The 22,411-nt window shown below is 47.7% G+C and overlaps 1 protein-coding gene and 1 long non-coding RNA gene across 6 annotated transcripts; both read right to left on the bottom strand.

Annotated features, from left to right (window-relative positions):
* Window positions 1–93: 93 nt before the first annotated feature.
* Window positions 94–22,141, bottom strand: LOC110971650 (formin-like protein 2). Of its 2 annotated transcripts, none has more exons than XM_051942542.1 (28): window positions 20,844–22,141; window positions 17,254–17,337; window positions 17,059–17,139; window positions 16,658–16,734; window positions 14,728–14,811; window positions 14,364–14,507; window positions 14,156–14,282; window positions 13,753–13,829; window positions 13,391–13,484; window positions 13,024–13,098; window positions 12,822–12,932; window positions 12,470–12,619; window positions 12,288–12,389; window positions 11,990–12,210; window positions 11,684–11,787; window positions 11,302–11,487; window positions 11,170–11,190; window positions 10,097–10,221; window positions 9,786–9,988; window positions 8,180–8,414; window positions 7,547–7,615; window positions 7,327–7,407; window positions 7,070–7,199; window positions 6,192–6,352; window positions 5,999–6,100; window positions 5,757–5,852; window positions 5,552–5,675; window positions 94–4,093 (listed from the first exon to the last, which is right to left on the bottom strand). In XM_051942542.1, the coding sequence occupies exons 1-28, from the start codon at window positions 20,958–20,960 to the stop codon at window positions 4,005–4,007; spliced, it is 3,270 nt and encodes a 1,089-aa protein (XP_051798502.1). In that variant the 5' UTR covers window positions 20,961–22,141; the 3' UTR covers window positions 94–4,004. The 2 variants fall into 2 exon arrangements, with proteins under 2 accessions (XP_051798502.1, XP_051798501.1); XM_051942541.1 differs by lacking the exon at window positions 20,844–22,141 and adding an exon at window positions 20,561–20,578.
* Window positions 17,365–20,833, bottom strand: LOC127532047 (uncharacterized). 4 transcript variants are annotated; one of them, XR_007939255.1, is made up of 3 exons: window positions 20,694–20,831; window positions 19,663–20,556; window positions 17,365–19,529 (listed from the first exon to the last, which is right to left on the bottom strand). It is a non-coding gene; the product is annotated as an uncharacterized LOC127532047 (long non-coding RNA). The 4 variants fall into 4 exon arrangements; XR_007939252.1 differs by having other exon boundaries at window positions 17,366–19,529; window positions 19,602–20,556; window positions 20,694–20,830; XR_007939253.1 differs by lacking the exon at window positions 17,365–19,529 and having other exon boundaries at window positions 19,583–19,967; window positions 20,125–20,556; window positions 20,694–20,833.
* Window positions 22,142–22,411: the final 270 nt, after the last annotated feature.

The raw sequence follows: 22,411 nt of genomic DNA on the forward strand, positions 1-22,411 counted from the left end.
GGCTTGTGGGTAATGTAGTGCATCACTTATAATTAATAAACAGTCATGGAGGATTGTGGGTAATGTCGTGCATCAGTTAATAACACACGCTCGTGTCGACAGGGTGCGCTTTATTTACACACCAAGTGCAGAATCACCACCAACATCCAACAAACACCAGACAGGACGAGCATGACTACACAGCTTCCTAGAAAACATCTGTACACGTAGAAAACTTTGTGCTGAGGATTCTTTTCTCGTTTCCATTTAAAATAAAGGGGTGAGGGTTGGGGTTTAAGGACGGGGAGGGTGGTGTCGACCCCTCGGACCGGACAGCTCCACAGCTCTGTCCTCCACGTGTTTTTACAGGTGAGTCCAGAGCCTCACCAGCAGACCCGCCTCCACACAGCCACACAGCGCCACCTCAGTGTGACGCCTCAAACTGCAGCTCTGGGCTTCAGCCTTCCAAACACAGTGATGAAGAACCCGACGTTCTGTATGCTGAAGTGTCTCGTCGTCAGTTTGTAGGTTTCTGCTGGTGCCGTTCTGCTGCTGACGGGTGCAGAGACGTTCTGAAGGGACTGAGAGTCACAGATATACAGAGTTTGGCTTGAAGAACATGCTGATGTGGTTCCATCAGTCACACGTGGTTCTGTCAGTCTGTCAGTGTTTCGTCAGTCTGGCACAGTTCCACCGGTTGGCCAAGGTTCAGTCAGTAGGACTTACAGTCGTGGTCAAACGTTTACATACACTTGTAAAGAACATAATGTCATGGCTCTCTTGAGTTTCCAGTTATTTCTACAACTCTGATTTTTCTGTGATAGAGAGATTGGAACAGATACTTCTTTGTCACAAAAACATTCATGAAGTTTGGTTCTTTTATGACTTTATTAAGGGTTAACAGAAAAAGTGACCAAATCTGCTGGGTCAAACATATACATACAGCAACATAAATTAGCAATTTTGGTAACTTAGAAAGTTGTGTCATTGAAATGAGCTTCATAGCATTGCGTCTTGACTTCTAATGAGTGATTATGAGTGACTACAGCTGGCTACTTCTGAGGCCATTTAAATAGGGCTCAGTGGATACAAATGCCCACAAACACTACAACAGGAAAGTCAAAGGAGCTCAGCACGGATCTGAAAAAGTGAATCATTGACTTGAACAAGTCAGGAAAGTCACTTGGAGCCATTTCAAAGCAGCTGCAGGTCCCAAGAGCAACAGTGCAAACAATTGTTTGTAAGAATAAAGTGCATGGCACTGTTTTGTCACTGCCGCGATCAGGAAGAAAATGCAAGCTATCATCTGCTGCTGAGCGAAAATTGGTCAGGAGGGTTAAGAGTCAACCGAGAACCACCAAAAAGCAGATCTGCAAAGAATAAGAAGCTGCTGGAACACAGGTGTCAGTGTCCATGGTCAAGCGTGTTTTGCATTGCCATGGACTGAGAGGCTGCCGTGCAAGAAGTCCTTGCTCCAAAAGCGACACCTTAAGGCTCAACTGAAGTTTGCTGCTGATCACATGGACAAAGATAAGACTTTCTGGAGGAAAGTTCTGTGGTCAGACGAAACAAAAATCAAGCTGTTTGGCCACAATGCCGAGCAATATGTTTGGAGGAGAAAAGGTGAGGCCTTTGACCCCAAGAACACCATGCCTACCGTCAAGCACAGTGGTGGTAGTATTATGCTGTGGGGCTGTTTTGCTGCCCATGGAAATGGTGCTTTAAAGAGAGTAAATGGGATAATGAAGAAGGAGGATTACCTTCAAATTCTTCAAGATAACCTAAAATGATCAGCCTGAAGGTTGGGTCTTGGCCACAGTTGGGTGTTCCAACAGGACAATGACCCCAAACACACATCAAAAGTGGTAATAGAATGGCTAAATCAGGCTAGAATTAAGGTTTTAGAATGGCCTTACCAAAGTCCTGACTTAAACCCCATTGAAAACATGTGGACAATGCTGAAGAAACAAGTCCATATCAGAAAGCCAACAAATTTAACTGAACTGCACCGATTCTGTCAAGAGGAGCGGTCAAAGATTCAATCAGAAGCTTGTGGATGGCTACCAAAAGCATCTAATTGAAGTGAAAATGGCCAAGGGACGTGTAACCAAATATTAGCATGGTAGTGTCTACAGATACGGACCCGTACCCGTAGCCTGTGGGCTACGGATACGGCACTTTCCATTTGCCAGACAGATACGGACCCGTACGCGAGTCTCGCGAGTCAAGAAGCTGCTAACCACTGCAAACTGTTGAAAGGTAAGCAAAGGTTAAGGTTAGGGTTAGTGTTAGGGTCAGGTTTAGGGTCCGTACCTGTAGTACCAATGCTATGGGTCCGTACCGCTAACGTCTACCGGGAGTCACGTGACCAGATCTCGCGTATCTGATTGGCAAATGGCAAGTGCCGTATCCGTAGTCCACAGGCTACGGGTACGGGTCCGTATCTCTAACAACAACCTATTAGCATTGCTATATGTATATTTTTGACCCAGCAGATTTGGTCACTTTTTCTGTTAACCCATAATAAAATCATAAAAGAACCAAACTTCATGAATGTTTTTGTGACAAAGAAGTATCTGTTCCAATCTCTCTATCCGAGAAAAATCAGAGTTGTAGAAATAACTGGAACCTCAAGAGAGCCATGACATTATGTTCTTTACTAATGTATGTAAACGTTTGACCACGACTGTAGTTCCGTCAATCTGTCTTTGTTTCGTCAGTCGGATACAGTTCTGTTAGTCAGATATGTTTAAGCCAGTCACACACGGTTCCATCAGTAAGACTTGGTTTCGTCAGTCGTACATAATTCTGTCAGGAGGGCCTAGTTCAATCAGCTGGACAAGGTCTGTCGGACGTGGTTCTATCGGTCAGACGTGGTTCCGTCGGTCAGACGTGGTTCCGTCGGTCAGACGTGGTTCTCTCTGTCAGAAGTGGTTCCGTCTGTCAGACATGGTTCCGTCAGTCAGGCGTGGTTCTCTCTGTCAGACGTGGTTCCGTCGGTCAGACGTGATTCTGTCTGTCAGAAGTGGTTCCGTCTGTCAGACGTGGTTCTGTCGGTCAGACGTGGTTCCGTCAGTCAGACGTAGTTCCGTGAATCCGAATGCTTTGTGTTAACACTGTTCTTGGTTTGTAAACTGCCAGACTCTGTGTATCCTGGCTCCATAAGGCGAAAAAAATACAGTAGAACACAGTAAAACACAATGTAGTGAAAGGAGTAGAACCCTGTACAAGATCCAGTTAAAGACACAGACCAAAGGAACCCAGAACAACAGGAGAACCGCAGATCTGCTGACCCAGAAACAGGACTCTGAAGCTGAAGTTTAGCCGCTGTTAGCCCTCATGTGGTTTAAAAAGGCGCGTCCGGGTTCTGGTCCAACATAGAACACCAGAACCCGACTCATGGGGATGCTGTTCTACGGCGCCACCAGTGGTGGGCTTTAAAAAACGAGGCACGATTTGGGCGCTGTAAGGAACGTCAGGGGTTTTAGCACCGTGATGTCTGAAGTTTCTCTTCACAGCTATCCTCAATTTACTGGTTGGTTAATTTCTATTATGTCAGAGATTTTTAAGAACCTGGGCTTTTGACCATGGACCACATAGTGTTCCTCAGAGGTCCGGTTGTGTTCCAGCTGGAGGTGTTCATGTTCCCCTTTCTTTCATTTAACGATGAACTTCTGTTTCTTTAAAGTGCTCTGAAAACTGGAAACCTGAACACCAGGAAGTCAAGAACAAACGGCACCTCTGAGTACAGAGGAAGATCATGTGGTCCGGTCAAAAGCTCCAGATGTTCAGCTTCAGAACTTCGGTTCTCAGCTAAGACACTTTATGTGGTTTGGATGGAGGGAGAGGTTCTGACCCGGGGCCCCGAGGTCCGCTGGTGTCTGGGTGCCTGGTCTGTGCACCAACTGACCAATAGAATAAGAGAGAAGACATGATGTCATCAGTTCACATCAATCATCAGAAAGTGCTAATTGGTCCCATCGATTTGAAGTGGGCATGGCCTCCCGCCGCTCTCAGTGATGTCATCAGTAGTGCTCCTCGGAGTGGGCGGGGTCACAGAAGAAGCGCGAGCTGCGTTTGGCCGACCGAGCCGTGAAGGGGACGGTTTTCAGAGCTGGAGACACAAGAACCAGTCAGCAGATACACAAATATACACACAAATATACACAACTACACACATAAATGCACACAAATACACATTAAAAGCTGTCTACAGTAGCATACAGAATGAGCCAACCCCCTATGAGGCTGTATCTTCAGGTTCTATGAGGCCGTATCTTCAGGTCCTATGAGGCTGTATCTTCAGGTCCTATGAGGTTGTATCTTCAGGTCCTATGAGGCCGTATCTTCAGGTCCTATGAGGTTGTATCTTCAGGTCCTATGAGGCTGTATCTTCAGGTCCTATGAGGTTGTATCTTCAGGTCCTATGAGGCTGTATCTTCAGGTTCTATGAGGCCGTATCTTCAGGTCCTATGAGGCCGTATCTTCAGGTCCTATGAGGCCGTATTTTCAGGTCCTATGAGGTTGTATCTTCAGGTCCTATGAGGTTGTATCTTCAGGTCCTATGAGGTTGTATCTTCAGGTCCTATGAGGCTGTATCTTCAGGTCCTATGAGGCCGTATCTTCAGGTCCTATGGGGCTGTATCTTCAGGTCCTATGAGGTTGTATCTTCAGGTCCTATGAGGCTGTATCTTCAGGTCCTATGAGGCCGTATCTTCAGGTCCTATGAGGTTGTATCTTCAGGTCCTATGCGGCTGTATTTTCAGGTCCTATGAGGCTGTATCTTCAGGTCCTATGAGGCTGTATCTTCAGGTCCTATGAGGCCGTATCTTCAGGTCCTATGGGGCTGTAGCTTCTGGTCCTATGAGGCCGTATCTTCAGGTCCTATGAGGCTGTATCTTCAGCAGCTTTTAGCTCCAATGACCTGCTGTAGATGGAGGTATCGTCTCTAACAAGCTTCTGGCAGCTCCTTGGGAATTTTAGTCCATTCCTCGTGGGCGATGGTCTCCAGCTCAGCGATGTTCTCAGGTTCACGTTTTGCAGCAGCTTTCTTCAGATCCACCACAGGTTCTCCATTGGATTTCAGTCTGGAGGTTGTGATGTCCACTCTAGAACCTTCCAGGCTTTCTTCTCTAACCAGCCTTTGTTGGTTCTGATGTGTGTTTGGGGTCGTTGTCTTCCTGGAACGTCCAATTAGCTTCAACTTTAGTCACAGTACCGGTGGATTTGAACTGACCAATGATGCTTCCAACAGCGTCTCTGAGAACATTCGAGAGCGTGGAGATCTTCTTGGACCCATTTCAAAGCGACTGTCTCCTCTCTAAACTTCAGGACATCTCTCTGGTCTGAACCATAGAGCTTATTGGCCCAAAGTGTCCCCATTTTATAGACATGGGTTTTACTCAATGTTCAGCATGTGTCCCCGTTGGATTCACTTCCAGATGTATTCATACAGGTGGATGGCATTTGAGTTTTTCTGCAGTTAACATTGTTTATAGGGGGCTGGATCATTCTGCAACCTGCTTTTTGTAAAAATGTCTACCTTTTGGATGGATCTTGGCTGTAACTCTACCTGTGATGATGTCCTCGATGGCGCCGTCCTTCCCCTCGTAAACGTGCCGGCTGTCCTTTCCTTGCCGTCGTCGGAGCTCCGTGATTAGCTCCTGCTGCTGCCGCTTCCCCCTGTGGGACGGAGACTGGAGGGGGCGGGGCTTTGCTTTAGTCCGACCAATCAGAGGCCGCATTGGCGATGATATAACGGGTGTGTGGGGACTCACCTTGGTCTCCTCCTCCTGCTGCTGCTCCTCCTGCTCCAGCTTCTCCAACAACATCTGCTCCTGACGCCGACGCTGCTCGTTCTCCTCCTCCGCCAGCTAAAAGTTACAACATCGTTATTCCTTGACCTGTTTTAAGTTCGATGATTGTGTTAAAAATGAATGCTGTGATCAGGATGTGGGAGGAGCCTCTGCTGTACAGGCCACGCCCCTTCTGGAAGGGGCGTGGCCTGTCTGTCACTCACCCTGTAGGCTTTGATGAACCGGACAAAGATGGGGAAGAAGACGGACGGTGGCATCGTCTTGGAGCTCTCTCCGAAAAACTTCACTGCATCCTCGAAGGCGTCCTGAGGTTCGTCAAAAACACAAAAACACTTTACGTGTGACCTGAGCTCACCTGTCTGGATGGAACAGGTGAGCTCAGGTGTGCCGTCTCACCTGAGCAATGCGGGCATCCTCCTGCAGTTTGCTGAGCCGTGATTCATTTCTGCTGATGAAGTCTTTGAGTGTGGCGTTGTGTGACACGCTGAACTCTCTCCAGGTGAGCTCCATCCCTCGTTGCAGCTCCTTCACGTCACACAGAACGTTCTCCAGACTCACTGAGCACAGGTAAACACAGGTAAGCACACAGGTAAACACACAGGTAAACACTGGTAAACACAGGTAAGCACACAGGTAAACACAGGTAAGCACACAGGTAAACACTGGTAAACACAGGTAAACACACAGGTAAACACAGGTAAACACAGGTAAGCACACAGGTAAACACTGGTAAACACAGGTAAACACACAGGTAAACACAGGTAAGCACACAGGTAAACACTGGTAAACACACAGGTAAACACACAGGTAAACACTGGTAAACACACAGGTAAACACACAGGTAAACACTGGTAAACACACAGGTAAGCACACAGGTAAACACTGGTAAACACACAGGTAAACACAGGTAAACACAGGTAAGCACACAGGTAAACACTGGTAAACACAGGTAAACACACAGGTAAACACTGGTAAACACAGGTAAGCACACAGGTAAACACTGGTAAACACACAGGTAAACACACAGGTAAACACTGGTAAACACAGGTAAACACACAGGTAAACACTGGTAAACACACAGGTAAACACACAGGTAAACACACAGGTAAACACTGGTAAACACAGGTAAACACACAGGTAAACACTGGTAAACACACAGGTAAACACACAGGTAAACACTGGTAAACACAGGTAAGCACACAGGTAAACACTGGTAAACACACAGGTAAACACACAGGTGGCTAGACAGCGATCTGTTTGGCCCACGGACTCACCTGCAGCAGCCTTGTCCACGTAGTGCAGCTCGTTGTAGAACAGAGACACGGACGAATATTTCTCTCTGACCACGTTGGCGATGTAATGAAGCAACGTCTGCTTTCTGTCAGTCGACTTGGTCTCCAGGAGCTACACACACACACACACACACACACACACACACACACACACACACACACACACAAACTAGTCAATCAGTGCTGTGCTGACAAGCCGAACCAATCATGGATCAATATCTGACAAGTGTGTGTGTTACCAGGTCTAAGCTCTGCAGTTTGAATCCGTACACAGCTCCTCTCTTGCTGCTGTTCATGTAGTTTCCCAGAGCCAAGATGATCTGCAGCAACAACACATAGAGTCAGACCACATAGATGTGGATCAATAAAACATAGAACCAGATCACATAGATGTGGATCAATAAAACATAGAACCAGGCTTCATAGATGTATCTGTGTGTTCCATGGCAGCACACTGACCTCCAGGATCTTCTTGAGCTTCTGGGACGATTTTATGGAAACTGAAGCAGCGATGATGGCGTGGAGTTGCTGTAAGGAAACACAGCATGGTGAGAAGGCTCACATCTGTCTGCCTGTCTGTCTGCCTGTCTGTCTTACCGGGGTTAACATCTGGACGTTGCTCTTTCTTACCGGGGTTAACATCTGGACGTTTCTCTGTCTTACCGGGGTTAACATCTGGACGTTTCTCTGTCTTACCGGGGTTAACATCTGGACGTTTCTCTGTCTTACCGGGGTTAACATCTGGACGTTTCTCTGTCTTACCGGGGTTAACATCTGGACGTTGCTCTTTCTTACCGGGGTTAACATCTGGACGTTTCTCTGTCTTACCGGGGTTAACATCTGGACGTTTCTCTGTCTTACCGGGGTTAACATCTGGACGTTGCTCTTTCTTACCGGGGTTAACATCTGGACGTTGCTCTTTCTTACCGGGGTTAACATCTGGACGTTTCTCTGTCTTACCGGGGTTAACATCTGGACGTTTCTCTGTCTTACCGGGGTTAACATCTGGACGTTGCTCTTTCTTACCGGGGTTAACATCTGGACGTTGCTCTTTCTTACCGGGGTTAACATCTGGACGTTGCTCTTTCTTACCGGGGTTAACATCTGGACGTTGTCGGTGAAGTTGCCCATGAAGGTCATGATGCTCATGCGCTGGCTGAGCCTCTCGATGCGGCTGAACTGCATCATGAAGCGGTCCTCGTCGCTCAGAGCCTCCAGAGGTTTCCTGTCTCTCTCATACTGTCGCAGCAGCTTCACCTCAGAGTCCGTCGGCAGGAAACGCATAAGACACTCTACAAAGTCCACCCGGACCGTCCGGAGGTCGAACCTGCAGCGAACACATGGACCGCCGGGATCAGGTTCACCATAAAGACTCTGTCTGATGGGACAGTGTCTGGTACTGGTGCTATTGGTGTTGTTAAGGTGTCTGGTACTGGTGTTACTGGTGTTGTTAAGGTGTCTGGTACTGGTGCTACTGGTGTTGGTAAGGTGTCTGGTACTGGTGCTACTGGTGTTGTTAAGGTGTCTGGTACTGGTGTTACTGGTGTTGTTAAGGTGTCTGGTACTGGTGCTACTGGTGTTGTTAAGGTGTCTGGTACTGGTGCTACTGGTGTTGGTAAGGTGTCTGGTACTGGTGCTACTGGTGTTGGTAAGGTGTCTGGTACTGGTGCTACTGGTGTTGTTAAGGTGTCTGGTACTGGTGTTACTGGTGTTGGTAAGGTGTTTCTACTGGTGTTACTGGTGTTGTTAAGGTGTCTGGTACTGGTGTTACTGGTGTTGTTAAGGTGTCTGGTACTGGTGCTACTGGTGTTGTTAAGGTGTCTGGTACTGGTGCTACTGGTGTTGTTAAGGTGTCTGGTACTGGTGCTACTGGTGTTGTTAAGGTGTCTGGTACTGGTGTTACTGGTGTTGTTAAGGTGTCTGGTACTGGTGCTACTGGTGTTGTTAAGGTGTCTGGTACTGGTGTTACTGGTGTTGGTAAGGTGTCTGGTACTGGTGCTACTGGTGTTGTTAAGGTGTCTGGTACTGGTGCTACTGGTGTTGGTAAGGTGTCTGGTACTGGTGTTACTGGTGTTGGTAAGGTGTCTGGTACTGGTGTTACTGGTGTTGGTAAGGTGTCTGGTACTGGTGTTACTGGTGTTGTTAAGGTGTCTGGTACTGGTGTTACTGGTGTTGTTAAGGTGTCTGGTACTGGTGCTACTGGTGTTGGTAAGGTGTCTGGTACTGGTGCTACTGGTGTTGTTAAGGTGTCTGGTACTGGTGCTACTGGTGTTGGTAAGGTGTCTGGTACTGGTGCTACTGGTGTTGGTAAGGTGTCTGGTACTGGTGCTACTGGTGTTGTTAAGGTGTCTGGTACTGGTGCTACTGGTGTTGTTAAGGTGTCTGGTACTGGTGTTACTGGTGTTGGTAAGGTGTCTGGTACTGGTGTTACTGGTGTTGGTAAGGTGTCTGGTACTGGTGCTACTGGTGTTGTTAAGGTGTCTGGTACTGGTGCTACTGGTGTTGTTAAGGTGTCTGGTACTGGTGTTACTGGTGTTGTTAAGATGTTTGGTACTGGTGTTACTGGTGTTGGTAAGGTGTCTGGTACTGGTGTTACTGGTGTTGGTAAGGTGTCTGGTACTGGTGTTACTGGTGTCGGTAAGGTGTTTCTACTGGTGTTACTGGTGTTTTGTGGCTGTACCGGTGCAGGTTGACCTACGTGTGAATGGCCCGGCAGATGACCTCTGACCCCTGGCCGGCCTTCCTCAGGGTGATGGCCAGGTTCTTGGCCCTGTTGGCCTCCAGCAGGGAGACTTTGGATGGAGCTTTCTGAGGAAGCTTCTGTCTGGACAGAGTCAGGTCCACAGCCGGACCCTGAGCCTTCGTCTTAAACATCTCCTCAAATTCCTCGACGTCCAGGTCCTGAGAGACAGACAGGTGGGAGTCAGACAGGTGAGAGTCAGACAGGAGGGAGACAGACAGGTGGGAGACAGTTCTTCAGCCCTGGTTTCAGTCTAAAGCATCCTTCACCTGCAAGATGGATTCGTCGTCGATGTCGTTGAAGACGGTTCCATTGATCTGACTGGGCTTCAGAGCGACCCAGTTCAACACCGGCATCCTGAACTTGGTCTGGATTGGCTTCTTGATCTTCACAGCTGCAGGGGACAGGTGTACAGGTGAGCAGACAGACAGGTGGACAGGTGAGCAGACCGACAGGTGTACAGGTGAGCAGACAGACAGGTGGACAGGTGAGCAGACAGACAGGTGGACAGGTGAGCAGACAGACAGGTGGACAGGTGAGCAGACAGACAGATGAACAGGTGAGCAGACAGACAGGTGTACAGGTGAGCAGACAGACAGATGAACAGGTGAGCAGACAGACAGGTGTACAGGTGAGCAGACAGACAGGTGGACAGGTGAGCAGACAGACAGATGAACAGGTGAGCAGACAGACAGGTGAGCAGACAGACAGGTGGACAGGTGAGCAGACAGACAGGTGAGCAGACAGACAGGTGGACAGGTGAGCAGACAGACAGGTGGACAGGTGAGCAGACAGACAGATGGACAGGTGAGCAGACAGACAGATGGACAGGTGAGCAGACAGACAGGTGTACAGGTGAGCAGACAGACAGGTGGACAGGTGAGCAGACAGACAGGTGTACAGGTGTGAATGGATGGACCTCAAAAACGTTAATTATGTCTTCTTATTAGTACATTGGTTTTGAGTTCTTTTGTTCAGACATAGAATAATTGGGTAGATGTTGACTACCTTGCTTCCTTGACAAATGCCGGCCGTCAAAATCTGCCGGCTGACATGTCACAGGCTGTCAGTGAGACGCCTCTGAGGAAGACGAGAGTGTTTGCCGAAACTGTCAAGAAGGTAAGGTAATCGACATCTACCTAATTATTCTGTGTCTGAACAAAAGAACTCAAAACCTGTGTGAATGGATGGAGCTGTGTGTTCAGGCTGACGGCAAACATCGTCGCTCTGTGTTCGACCTGTCAGTCTGAACAGGCATTTGACCCTGGTACCTGGACACCAGCCAATCAGAGCTGGCTTCCAGGTAGCAGGTGATGGAGGAGGTAGAGGAACGTGGACGTACAGAATAGCTTGAGTGGACCCTCTGTCAGCAGCAGGAGGAAACAGAACACACATTAGAATCACAACAACAGCAAGTTTCTTTGCAGGATTCTGGGATTTCCACGCCGCCCCTGAACACACCGCAGTAACTCACCTGCCAGTCCGGAGGTGAAGATCACTGTTGGTGACCCCCCCGACCCTGGAAGGGGTGGGGCCACGGGGGGAGGAGGAGGGGGCATGGGAACGGAGGAGAGCTCACTGGTCCGACAGGGTGGGGGAGGGGGAGGAGGGGGGGGAGGGGGACCCGGAGGGGGAGGGGCGGGGTAAGGTCCATTGGACACTTTAGAGATGAGAGAAGAAGAAAACTACCAATTAGTACACACATTTAGCAGTACTCAGTACTAGGAGCAGTATTTGCAGTGTGTAGTACTCGTTGTATGTAGTAGTACTACTCCATACTGCAGTACTCGCGGTATCATCAGCTTGTACTGCAGTTCAAACTAGAAATTGATCTGATTGGTCGAGCAGAAACTCACCTGAGCCTGGCATTGGTGGAGGAGGAGGAGGGGGGGGAGGGGGCGGCATATCTGGAGCTCCGCCCATCCCCGGTCCCATGCCGTGATAGGCTACCGTCTCCGGGCTGCAGATGTTAATCAACAACAGACCAGTCAGTGACGGTTACTGGTTTAACTGGTTTAAGTGGTTTGACTGGTTTAACTGGTTTAACTGGTTTACCCCTCTGAGAATGTGATGGTTTAACTGGTTTGACAGTTTACCCCTCTGAGAATCTGATGATTTAACTGGTTTAACTGGTTTAGCCCTGTGAGGGTCAGATCACTCACCTGGGGGACAGGGTGGGGATGGGTGGAGGTGAGGGGGAGGCAGAGTCAGCCACGCCTCCGTCCCCCTCCCCTCTCTGGGGCTGAGGGGCTCCAGGACCTCCGGACTGCTGGGCCTCCTGGGCCTGGCGCTCCAGGCGGCTCTGGCGTCGGATGGTCTGGTCCTTCTCGCGGACCATCCTCCTCAGGGTGTGCACCTGAGAGTTGGCGCTGGCGTACACGTCCTGCAGGGGTGAAGGGGCGGGGCTTATTAACAGCCTATCCGTCTCCATGGTAACCCTTTGTGTTGACGGTAACTAACCCGCATCTGGTCCAGCTCCTTGTTGGTCTGCATCAGCTGCTTCTCCAGTTCCACGATCTTCAGCATCGCTTCGTTCTCTACATCCAGGAGACGCTCGGACATCTGAGGACAGGGAGACAGGTCAGTATCTGTCTGTCTGTCTGCAGCTGGTTGGTCTGCTGAGAGACAGACAGCTGTCTTACCGTCCCCAGGTTCTCCTCCAGTTCCTCCACTCTCTCCAGAGCAGCGGTTTTGGTCTCAGCGTCCTCCAGCAACGTCCCAACGTCAAACACGTTGTCCAGGTAGGCCTGGATCTGGACCTGCAGCCTGTCGCTCTCTGTGTGCTTCAACCGCTGAGGGGAGACAGGTGGAGAGACAGGTGAGGAGACAGAAGGAGAGACAGGTGGGGAGACAGGTGGGGAGACAGAAGGAGACACAGGAGGGGAGACAGGTAGTGCGACAGGTCAGCTTGCTATCAGTAAACATCACTTTAAATGTTGGGGACATCAGACGTGTTGTGTGATTGGCTGAGAGCCCTCCAGGTGAGCAGGTTACCTCCAGGTGGTCGTCCAGGTTGAGTTTGGTGAAGTCGTACTGCAGATGGACTCTGAAGTTCATGTCCTCTACAGAGTGCACCACAATGTTGATGAACTGCATGCAGGCCACCTGACCACCGTTTCCACGGCAACAGAAAGCTCGTTAGCAACCAGGTGTGGACCTTAATTATGCAAATTAACTAAAATTAAATAAACGTTACCAAGAAGTCGATGTTGTCGTCTTCATTCTTAAAATGTTCCATCAGCTTTTCAAAACGCATCGACTCAGAACACACCTGCAACCAATCAATCAATCACTCAATCAATCAATATGTATGTATAGTATTGTATCAGTGTGTTGTTTACAGTATGTTGTCATAGTTGTTTACAGTGTGTTGTTTTTGTTTACAGTGTGTTGTTGTTTACAGTGTGTTGTTTACAGTATGCTGTTGTTGTTTGCAGTGTGTTGTTGTTTACAGTATGTTGTTGTTTACAGTGTGTTGTTGTTTAGAGTATGTTGTTGTTGTTTGCAGTGTGTTGTCATTTACAGCATGCTGTTGTTGTTTACAGTGTGTTGTTGTTGTTTACAGTTTTAAAGTGGTCGAAGGCTGACAGGATGATCTCATGTCCTCCTCTGACCAAACAAACGGCCGCCAACAACTCCAAGACCAGAGCCTTCGTCCTGAAGAGAGGACAGACAGGACAGACAGGTGTAGTGTCAATATGTTCAAAATATGTTTCTATTTCTCAGGTGTACTTTCAGCAGTAGTTTGTAGTTTTATATCTAGTAGATTTGTGTCTGCCGTTGTGGTTGTAGTAGCAGTAGTAGTATTTGAAGTAGTAGTAGTAGTATTTGTGACAGCAGTAGTATTATCATTGGTTGTATTAGTAGATGTACTATTAGTAAGTAACACCATTTGCAGCAGTAGTAGTAGTATTTTTGGTAGTACCTGGGGTTGCGGTTGTTGAGGCTCAGAGCAATCTCGTTGACGGCGTGTGGATGAGACATCACCATGTTGAATCCATACTGAGGATGACAAGGACACGTTTCAGTACTAGTACTAGTCACAGTACTGACCAGATGTATTAGTACTAGATAAAGTACTAACCAGGCAAGTCAGTACTAGTTAGAGTACTAACTAGGTGAGTCAGTACTAGTTATAGTACTAACCAGGTGAGTCAGTACTAGTTAGAGTACTAACCAGGTGAGTCAGTACTAGTTACAGTACTAGTCAGAGTACTATCCAGATGAGTCTGTACTAGTCAGAGTACTAGTTGGAGTACTAGTTAGTACTAACCAGGTGAGCCAGTACTAGTTAGTACTAGCCAGGTGAGTACTGTGTTGTGGGGTACCTGGTAGTTCATGATGGCTCTCAGACACATGACGCAGACGTGGACGTCGTCCTTCTTACAGACGAGTCTCGAGTTCTTCAGTGTGCGGCGACTCGGCAGCGTGTTCGATCGAGTCACCAGAGTGGAGCTGAGGACAGACAGACGGATCAGAGATCACCTGAGCGGGTCAACAGGTGAGCTTACCTGGTTCTCCTCTACTTCCTGCTACCTGATGGAGTGTCGAGCTGCTCGCGGCGCCGAGGAGGACGGGGAGGGGAGACTGCAGTCGCCATGGAGATCCTCTATGGAGCGGCTCCAGGGGGAGTCGATGGACGACACCTCTGATCCGGCCTCCGACGGTTCTCCATCAAACCTGAACATCACACAGGTTCTAGAAACACCTAGTGGAGGTTCTAGAAACATCTAATGCAGGTTCTAGAAACATCTAATTCAGGTTCTAGAAATATCTAGTGGAGCTTCTAGAAACATCTAATGCAGGTTCTAGAAGCATCTATTGCAGGTTCCTACAGGTTCCTACAACAGCTGATCATTAGAGTCTGTCTGTAACCATGGAAACAACATTCTGGACTCACGTGACGGCGTACTGAGCGAACGACAAATACTCCACCAGAACATCAAGACCTCGGTTCTCCTCATTCAGGAACTCCCTGACCCACCTGCAGACAGACAGGTAGAGAGATAGACAGGTTAGGGACAGACAGGGTAGAGACACACAGGTTAGAGACAGATAGGTTAGAGACAGACAGGTTACAGACAGACAGGTTAGAGACAGACAGGTAAAAGACAGGTAGAGACAGACAGATTAGAGACAGATAGGTTAGCGACAGATGGGGTAGAAACGGACAGGTTAGAGACAGACAGGTGAGCGATAGGTGAATCATTGGGGTCAGGTGCTGGTTTTTGGGGCATTTCTGGTGCAGGAGGTGATGGAATCAATCAGATCTAGTTGGGTCGACATCAACACATTTCAGAGGTTCTCTAACCAGAATCCTGGAGAGGCGTTCTCCTCCTGACCCATGCTGAAGAGAACATGACTGAGTGCTGCCATGATGGAGACCTCCCTGGAAAACCTGATGGTCTCCTCACGGTTCAGAGGGAAAACGTCCGACTGATTGTTGGAGTGGGATTGGATTGTCCTTTGGCTCTTGGTCTCCTGAAGCAGCAGATGGGACCAAGAAGAACCACAGGAACTGCAGCTGTGGTTGAAGGATGGCCTTGGAGAAGTATTAGGTGTCCTGTCCTCAGCACAAAGTCTTACACATTTGTAGTCCTAGACGTTACTGCATTCATTTACCCTCTACCTGTAAGGACCTGTTGCTGAGGAACACCATGAACACCACCAGGCTCCACCATTGTTGACCCTCGTCTCCAGTATCATTCGTGATATTCACTGACGGGTTCACAGGGCACAATCGGGGTGAGGAGGACGTCCATATCTAGATCTTCCCAGTCTGAAATCCTGGTTCTCTGACAGAAACCAGTGGATTGCTGCTCTAGGTTGGGGTTGAAGTGCTGCTTCAAGAGAAGGAGTATAAATATCTTGTGATTCTGTTCACAAATGTCAGGAAGTCATCTGTGAGATGGACAGGGGTCAAGGGCTGGCCCGAATAGTGGCGTCTGGCTTCTGAATATTTATGCTTTCGTTTTGTGTTGAGTTAAACTGAAGAATTCCCAAAGAGTGGAGATCTTCAGCATCTTGCCTTGTGTTTATGCAACGAACTGAAGTGTGACGTCAGAGTTGGCAGCCACCCGGCCATTCAGGTGGTGGTAACAAACATGAATGGATGAGCAGAGATGAGCCGAACACTGCGGGATGAGCCGAAGTGGACTGAAGGTGAAGGGAAGAGACGAGCTCTGAATATTTTCATCTAGGGGGAGGAGGGGGTGATCACATATGAGTTTATGTGGGCCGAAGGCAGAGGGAAGACAGTAACGCCGCATATTCTTTCCGCCCGGTAACGTCCGACCGCGGGGGTGGGGAGTGGGGGGGGTTAAGGAAGGAATATTCTGATATCGGATATGTGGGATATTCGGGTCCAGCCCTACAGGGGTCATTGGGTGACATAGCAGTGATGCAGGTGTTGTACCAAACTGTTGCAGCTGAGCTGGAGGTCAAAGCTCTATATCTCCTAGTCCATGTTCCAGTGCTCATCGATGGTCTTCAGCTCCGAGTGACGACCAAACAATGAGACCTGGGATTAAAGTAGCTGATCCATTGTACTAAAAGAAGCCAGTTAAACGGTTCAACATCTGATCAGGATTGACGACTTCCTGTGGAGGTTGTCCAGGTTGGTCCAACTAGGAGGAGACAACCTGAGGGGGATGGAGGGATCACATATCTCATCTGACCTGGGAATGCTCCAGGATCCCTCAGGAGGAACTGAAGGTGTTGAGGAGAAGAACATACCACAACCCGAGCCCGGATAAGAAGAAAAGGATTGATGAGGGGTGGAGAGAGAGACAGACAGAGAGAGACAGACAGGTGTTCAGGCAGACAGATACCCGATGTGGTTTGTGCGAAGAGAAATCTCCAACTCTCTGAGCATCTGAGTCGACTCCTGAACTCTCCGTCTGAACTTCTGTGGACAGACAAATAGACAGGTTAATACCAGACAGACAGGTTGATGAAAGACAGACAGGTTAATGAAAGACAGACAGACAGACAGATAGACATGTCAGTAACAGACAGACAGGTTAATGAAAGACAGACAGACAGACAGATAGACATGTCAGTAACAGACAGACAGGTTAATAACAAACAGACAGACAGACAGACAGACAGACAGACAGGTTAATGAAAGACAGACAGACAGATAGACAGATAGACAGACAGGTAAATGAAGGACAGACAGACAGACAGGTTAATAACAGACAGACAGGTAAAGGACAGACAGACGGGTCACCTTGCGGGTCACGGCCGGGTCTAGGAACCCTCTCAGCTTCTGGATGTAGGTATGAGGAGGATTCTTCACCTGGAACCTCTCCTGCATCACACACAGACACACAACGTGATTGGACGGTGTCAGACACGAGGACCCACCCCCCTGCACCTGCAGGTGTGGACAGGTTGAAACAGCGACCTCATCAACACCACCCACCTGGTCACAGATCAGCTCCCACTTCTTCTCGTTGTCATAGGAACGCAGCAGACGCACCTTATCAGGAGGCAGGTTCATGGAGTTCTACGAACACAAACAGAACAAAGAAATGGAAGAACATAGAACCTGAATACATCTGAGACTAGTGAGGGAGGCCACCAAGACTCCTATGACTCCTCTGAAGGAGAAAGAGACGAGAGAGGGAGGCCACCAAGACTCCTATGACTCCTCTGAAGGAGAAAGAGACCAGAGAGGGAGGTCACCAAGACTCCTATGACTCCTCTGAAGGAGAAAGAGACTAGAGAGGGAGGTCACCAAGACTCCTATGACTCCTCTGAAGGAGAAAGAGACTAGAGAGGGAGGTCACCAAGACTCCTATGACTCCTCTGAAGGAGAAAGAGACTAGAGAGGGAGGTCACCAAGACTCCTATGACTCCTCTGAAGGAGAAAGAGACTAGTGAGGGAGGCCACGAAGACTCCTATGACTCCTCTGAAGAAGGAAGTGACTAGTGAGGGAGGCCACCAAGATTTGTAGACACTAGCTATGATGAGTGCATCACTTCATCCACCTCTCTTTTTACCCTAATGCCCCCATCTTCTGGTTTCTCTTTAACTCCTCTGGACTCTATACCTACCATCAGGCATGGAAGTGGCAGTATCATTACACTATCAATTTAATTGACTCAAGTCTGAGACAGAAAGACGACAAATGTATTGGAACCAGTTCTGGTGTCGTTCATCTACATTTGTTGTATTACTGACTTGGTTCTTCAGGTTCTTGATGGTTTAAGTCACTTTGGGGAGACCAGTCTAGAACCTTCATTGTATCCTGATGGAACCATTTCTTTACCACATCTGATCTGTGTTTGGACTCATTGTCTGGTTGAAACATCCAACTGTGTCCAAGATCAACCTTCTGCTGATGGTTTTAGGTTCTCCTGAAGAACGTGGAGGTGATCCTCTTTCTTCATTATTCCATTTACTTTGTGTAAAGCTCCAGTTCCACAGAGCATGATACTGCCACCTCCATGGCTGATGGTAGGTTTGGTGTTCTTGGGGTTAAAAAAAGTCCAAGACCTGCCTAAGACAGTCTGAAACCAGTCCTCACAAAGTTATAAACCAGGACCAAGCTCAAACATAAACTACTCCTAAAACTGTCCAAGACATTGTAAAACCAGTCCGAAACCACTTTTAAACCAGTCCTAAACCAGTCCTAAACCAGCTCTAAACCAGTCCTAAACCAGCTCTAAACAGTCCTAAACCAGCTCTTAACCGGGTCTAAACCAGTCCTAAACCAGTAATTAACCAGTATTAAACCAGTCCTAAACCAGTCCTAAACAGTCCTAAACCAGCTCTTAACCAGGTCTAAACCAGCTCTAAACCAGTCCTAAACCAGCCCTAAACAGTCCTAAACCAGCTCTTAACCAGGTCTAAACCAGTCCTAAACCAATATTAAACCAGTATTAAACCAGTCCTAAACCAGTCCTAAACCAGTATTAAACTAGTCATTAACCAGTCCTAAATCAGTCCTAAACCAGCTCTTAACCAGCTCTAAACCAGTCCTAAACCAGTCCTAAACCAGTATTAAATCAGTATTAAACCAGTCCTAAACCAGTATTAAACCAGTGTTAAACCAGTCCTAAACCAGTATTAAACTAGTCATTAACCAGTCCTAAATTAGTCCTAAACCACTTTTAAACTAGTCCTAAACCACTTTTAAACCAGTCTTAAGCCAGCATTAAACCAGTCCTAAACTTAAAATGTTCCTTCAATCATCTCAGAGTTTGTTCCTGAAGATGAAGGTTCTCCACCATCCTTCAGGTTCTAATGATTGTTGGATGGCTCTTAACCTGGTTTTCGTCGTTTCATCTCCTTAGTTGTTTCTTTGCCTGAAGCAGTCCAATCATGTGACCACTCTGAGATGATTAACATCCCTTATGACCACAGGACATGTCTACAACACGGTGGCTTAGAAATGAGAATCAGCTACAGTTAAAGAAGATGTTTCATCACTGCAGTCATTATTCAATGGGAGGATCTCACCTGTAGGCTCAGGTAAATCCAGGTGTGTGTATGTTGTGTGTATTTATTGTGTCTATTGTGATGTGCTAGGACTACAGAGGACTCGTCCTGTGTGTATAGTGTATATATAATGTATATATTGTTTATTTATAGTGTATTTCTACCTACCAGGCCTATGGAGAACCTCTCTTGTCTATATTGTGTATATATTGTGTGTTTGTTGTGTTTATTGTGTATTTGTTGTGTATTTTTACCTACCAGCGCCATGGAGAACATCTCCTGTGTGTGTGTTGTGTATCTGTTGTGTATTTGTTGTGTGTTTGGACCTACCAGCGCCATGGAGAACCTCTCCTGTGTGTGTGTTGTGTATTTGTTGTGTGTTTGGACCTACCAGCGCCATGGAGAACCTCTCCTGTGTGTGTGTTGTGTATTTGTTGTGTGTTTGGACCTACCAGCGCCATGGAGAACCTCTCCTGTGTGTGTGTTGTGTATTTGTTGTGTGTTTGGACCTACCAGCGCCATGGAGAACCTCTCCTGTGTGTGTGTTGTGTATTTGTTGTGTGTTTGGACCTACCAGCGCCATGGAGAACCTCTCCTGTGTGTGTGTTGTGTATTTGTTGTGTGTTTGGACCTACCAGCGCCATGGAGAACCTCTCCTGTGTGTGTGTTGTGTATTTGTTGTGTGTTTGGACCTACCAGCGCCATGGAGAACCTCTCCTGTGTGTGTGTGTTGTGTATCTGTTGTGTATTTGTTGTGTGTTTGGACCTACCAGCGCCATGGAGAACCTCTCCTGTGTGTGTGTTGTGTATCTGTTGTGTATCTGTTGTGTATTTGTTGTGTGTTTGGACCTACCAGCGCCATGGAGAACCTCTCCTGTGTGTGTGTTGTGTATTTGTTGTGTGTTTGGACCTACCAGCGCCATGGAGAACCTCTTCTGTGTGTGTGTTGTGTATTTGTTGTGTATTTGTTGTGTGTTTGGACCTACCAGCGCCATGGAGAACCTCTTCTGTGTGTGTGTTGTGTATTTGTTGTGTATTTGTTGTGTGTTTGGACCTACCAGCGCCATGGAGAACCTCTTCTGTGTGTGTGTTGTGTATTTGTTGTGTATTTGTTGTGTATTTGTTGTGTGTTTGGACCTACCAGCGCCATGGAGAACCTCTTCTGTGTGTGTGTTGTGTATTTGTTGTGTATTTGTTGTGTGTTTGGACCTACCAGCGCCATGGAGAACCTCTTCTGTGTGTGTGTTGTGTATTTGTTGTGTATTTGTTGTGTGTTTGGACCTACCAGCGCTATGGAGAACCTCTCCTGTGTGTGTGTGTTGTGTATTTGTTGTGTATTTGTTGTGTGTTTGTACCTACCAGCGCTATGGAGAACCTCTTCTGTGTGTGTGTGTTGTGTATTTGTTGTGTGTTTGGACCTACCAGCGCCATGGAGAACCTCTTCTGTGTGTGTGTTGTGTATTTGTTGTGTATTTGTTGTGTGTTTGGACCTACCAGCGCTATGGAGAACCTCTCCTGTGTGTGTGTGTTGTGTATTTGTTGTGTATTTGTTGTGTGTTTGGACCTACCAGCGCTATGGAGAACCTCTCCTCCAGCTCCGCCGGGTCGGGCATCGGGAGTCGGACCGGGGCGGCTCTGGACCGGATCACGGCCAGCTGGCTCTCCATGCTCTCCGCGTTCCCCATCACACACACGCGGACACACACGCCGACACACAGGGACACACACACAGCGAACACACCCACCAGCAGCGCACACACACACACTCAGACACACAAGCAGCGGAACATGTGGTCGGCCATGACGGAGAGAGAAGGCCTGTCTGTCTGCCTGCCTGCCTGCCTGTCTGTCTGTCTGTCTGTCTCTTTGTCTCCTCCGGTGCCGGTCCTGGTTTCGGTTCTGGTTCAGGTCCCAGTCCTGCTGCTGCTGGTCCCGGTCCTGGTCCTGATGCTGATTCCGGTCCTGGTCCTGATGCTGGTCCAGATGATGCTCCGCTCCGCCGCCGTGTTGTTGTGTGTCCGCGTGTGTGTCCGTGTGTTGTGTGCGTGTGTGTGTGTTAGCATGAGATGTGCGTGTAGCCGGTCTAATCCTCCCCCCTCTCCTCCCCCACACGAAGAAAGAAAGCGAGTCTGCCTCCCCCCTCTTTGTCTCTCTCTGCAGCGATGCTCGGCTCAGCTAGACCAGACCAGACCCTCCCTCAGACAATGGAGGAGCTGCTGGAGCTGGCCCCGCCCCCAACACATAATACACACTATAATAAACACACACTACAGTGCACACTCTGTAATACACACTCTGTATAACACACTACAGCATAGGTTACATGCTGGAGTCTTCTGGACAAACTCAGGTGGTTTCAGCTTAAACTTCAGCCTTCCTGGACAAATTTGTTCCATTTATGACATTTTCATCTTATTTTGGACACATTTTAAATGTTTTTGGACAAACTTAAAAGTCATTGTGGGTAAAGATTGAATCTTCTTGGACATTTTTGACTCTTATGATCAGGTTTATGTCATTTTGGACAACAATTCAGTTATTTAAGGTCTTTTTGTGCGTTTTTGAGTCTTTTCGTCAACTTTCAGTCTTTTTAGGACAATTTAGACTCATTTAGGCCGGTCTCAAGTCATCTTGGACAATCTTTATCTCATTGTGAACAGGCTTAAAGTCATTGTGGGTCAAGTTTGAGTCATTTTAGACAATTTTCATCTCATTTTGGTCAAATCTTGAGTCATTATGGGCAACAATTCTGAGCTATTTCGGTTCTTTTAGGACATCTTTGAGTCTTTCTGGACAATTTTAAGTCTTTGGGGGTGAGTCATGTTGGACATCTTTTAAACTCCTAATTTGGTCGAATCTGGAATCATTGAGGACAATTTTTATCCTGTATTGGACATCTTTAGAGTCATTTTGGACATATCTTGAGTGTTTGTGGTAAATTTTTGAGTCATTTTGGACAGTTTAGACTCCTTTAGGACGTTTCAAGGCATCTTGTACGATCTTTATCTCATTGTAGACAAGCTGAAAGTCATTTTGGGTAAATTTGAGACTTCTTGGACATTACTGCCTCTTTTGGTAAAGCTTATGTCATTTTGGGCAACAATTCTGAGTTATTTAGGTTCTTTTTGAACATTTT

The sequence above is a fragment of the Acanthochromis polyacanthus genome, chromosome 22 (genome assembly GCF_021347895.1).
Source record: "Acanthochromis polyacanthus isolate Apoly-LR-REF ecotype Palm Island chromosome 22, KAUST_Apoly_ChrSc, whole genome shotgun sequence".
Taxonomy (NCBI): domain Eukaryota; kingdom Metazoa; phylum Chordata; class Actinopteri; family Pomacentridae; genus Acanthochromis; species Acanthochromis polyacanthus.

Bases quoted from the DNA above. Each gene is read 5' to 3' on its own strand.
- LOC110971650 (XM_051942542.1), bottom strand. From the start codon at position 20,960: ATGGGGAACGCGGAGAGCATGGAGAGCCAGCTGGCCGTGATCCGGTCC. The intron at 14,283-14,363 runs GTAGCAGGAAGT...GTCTGTCCTCAG, and splicing joins GCAGCTCGACACTCCATCAG to CTCCACTCTGGTGACTCGAT. The intron at 12,211-12,287 runs GTTAGTTACCGT...TCACCCCTGCAG, and splicing joins AGGAGCTGGACCAGATGCGG to GACGTGTACGCCAGCGCCAA.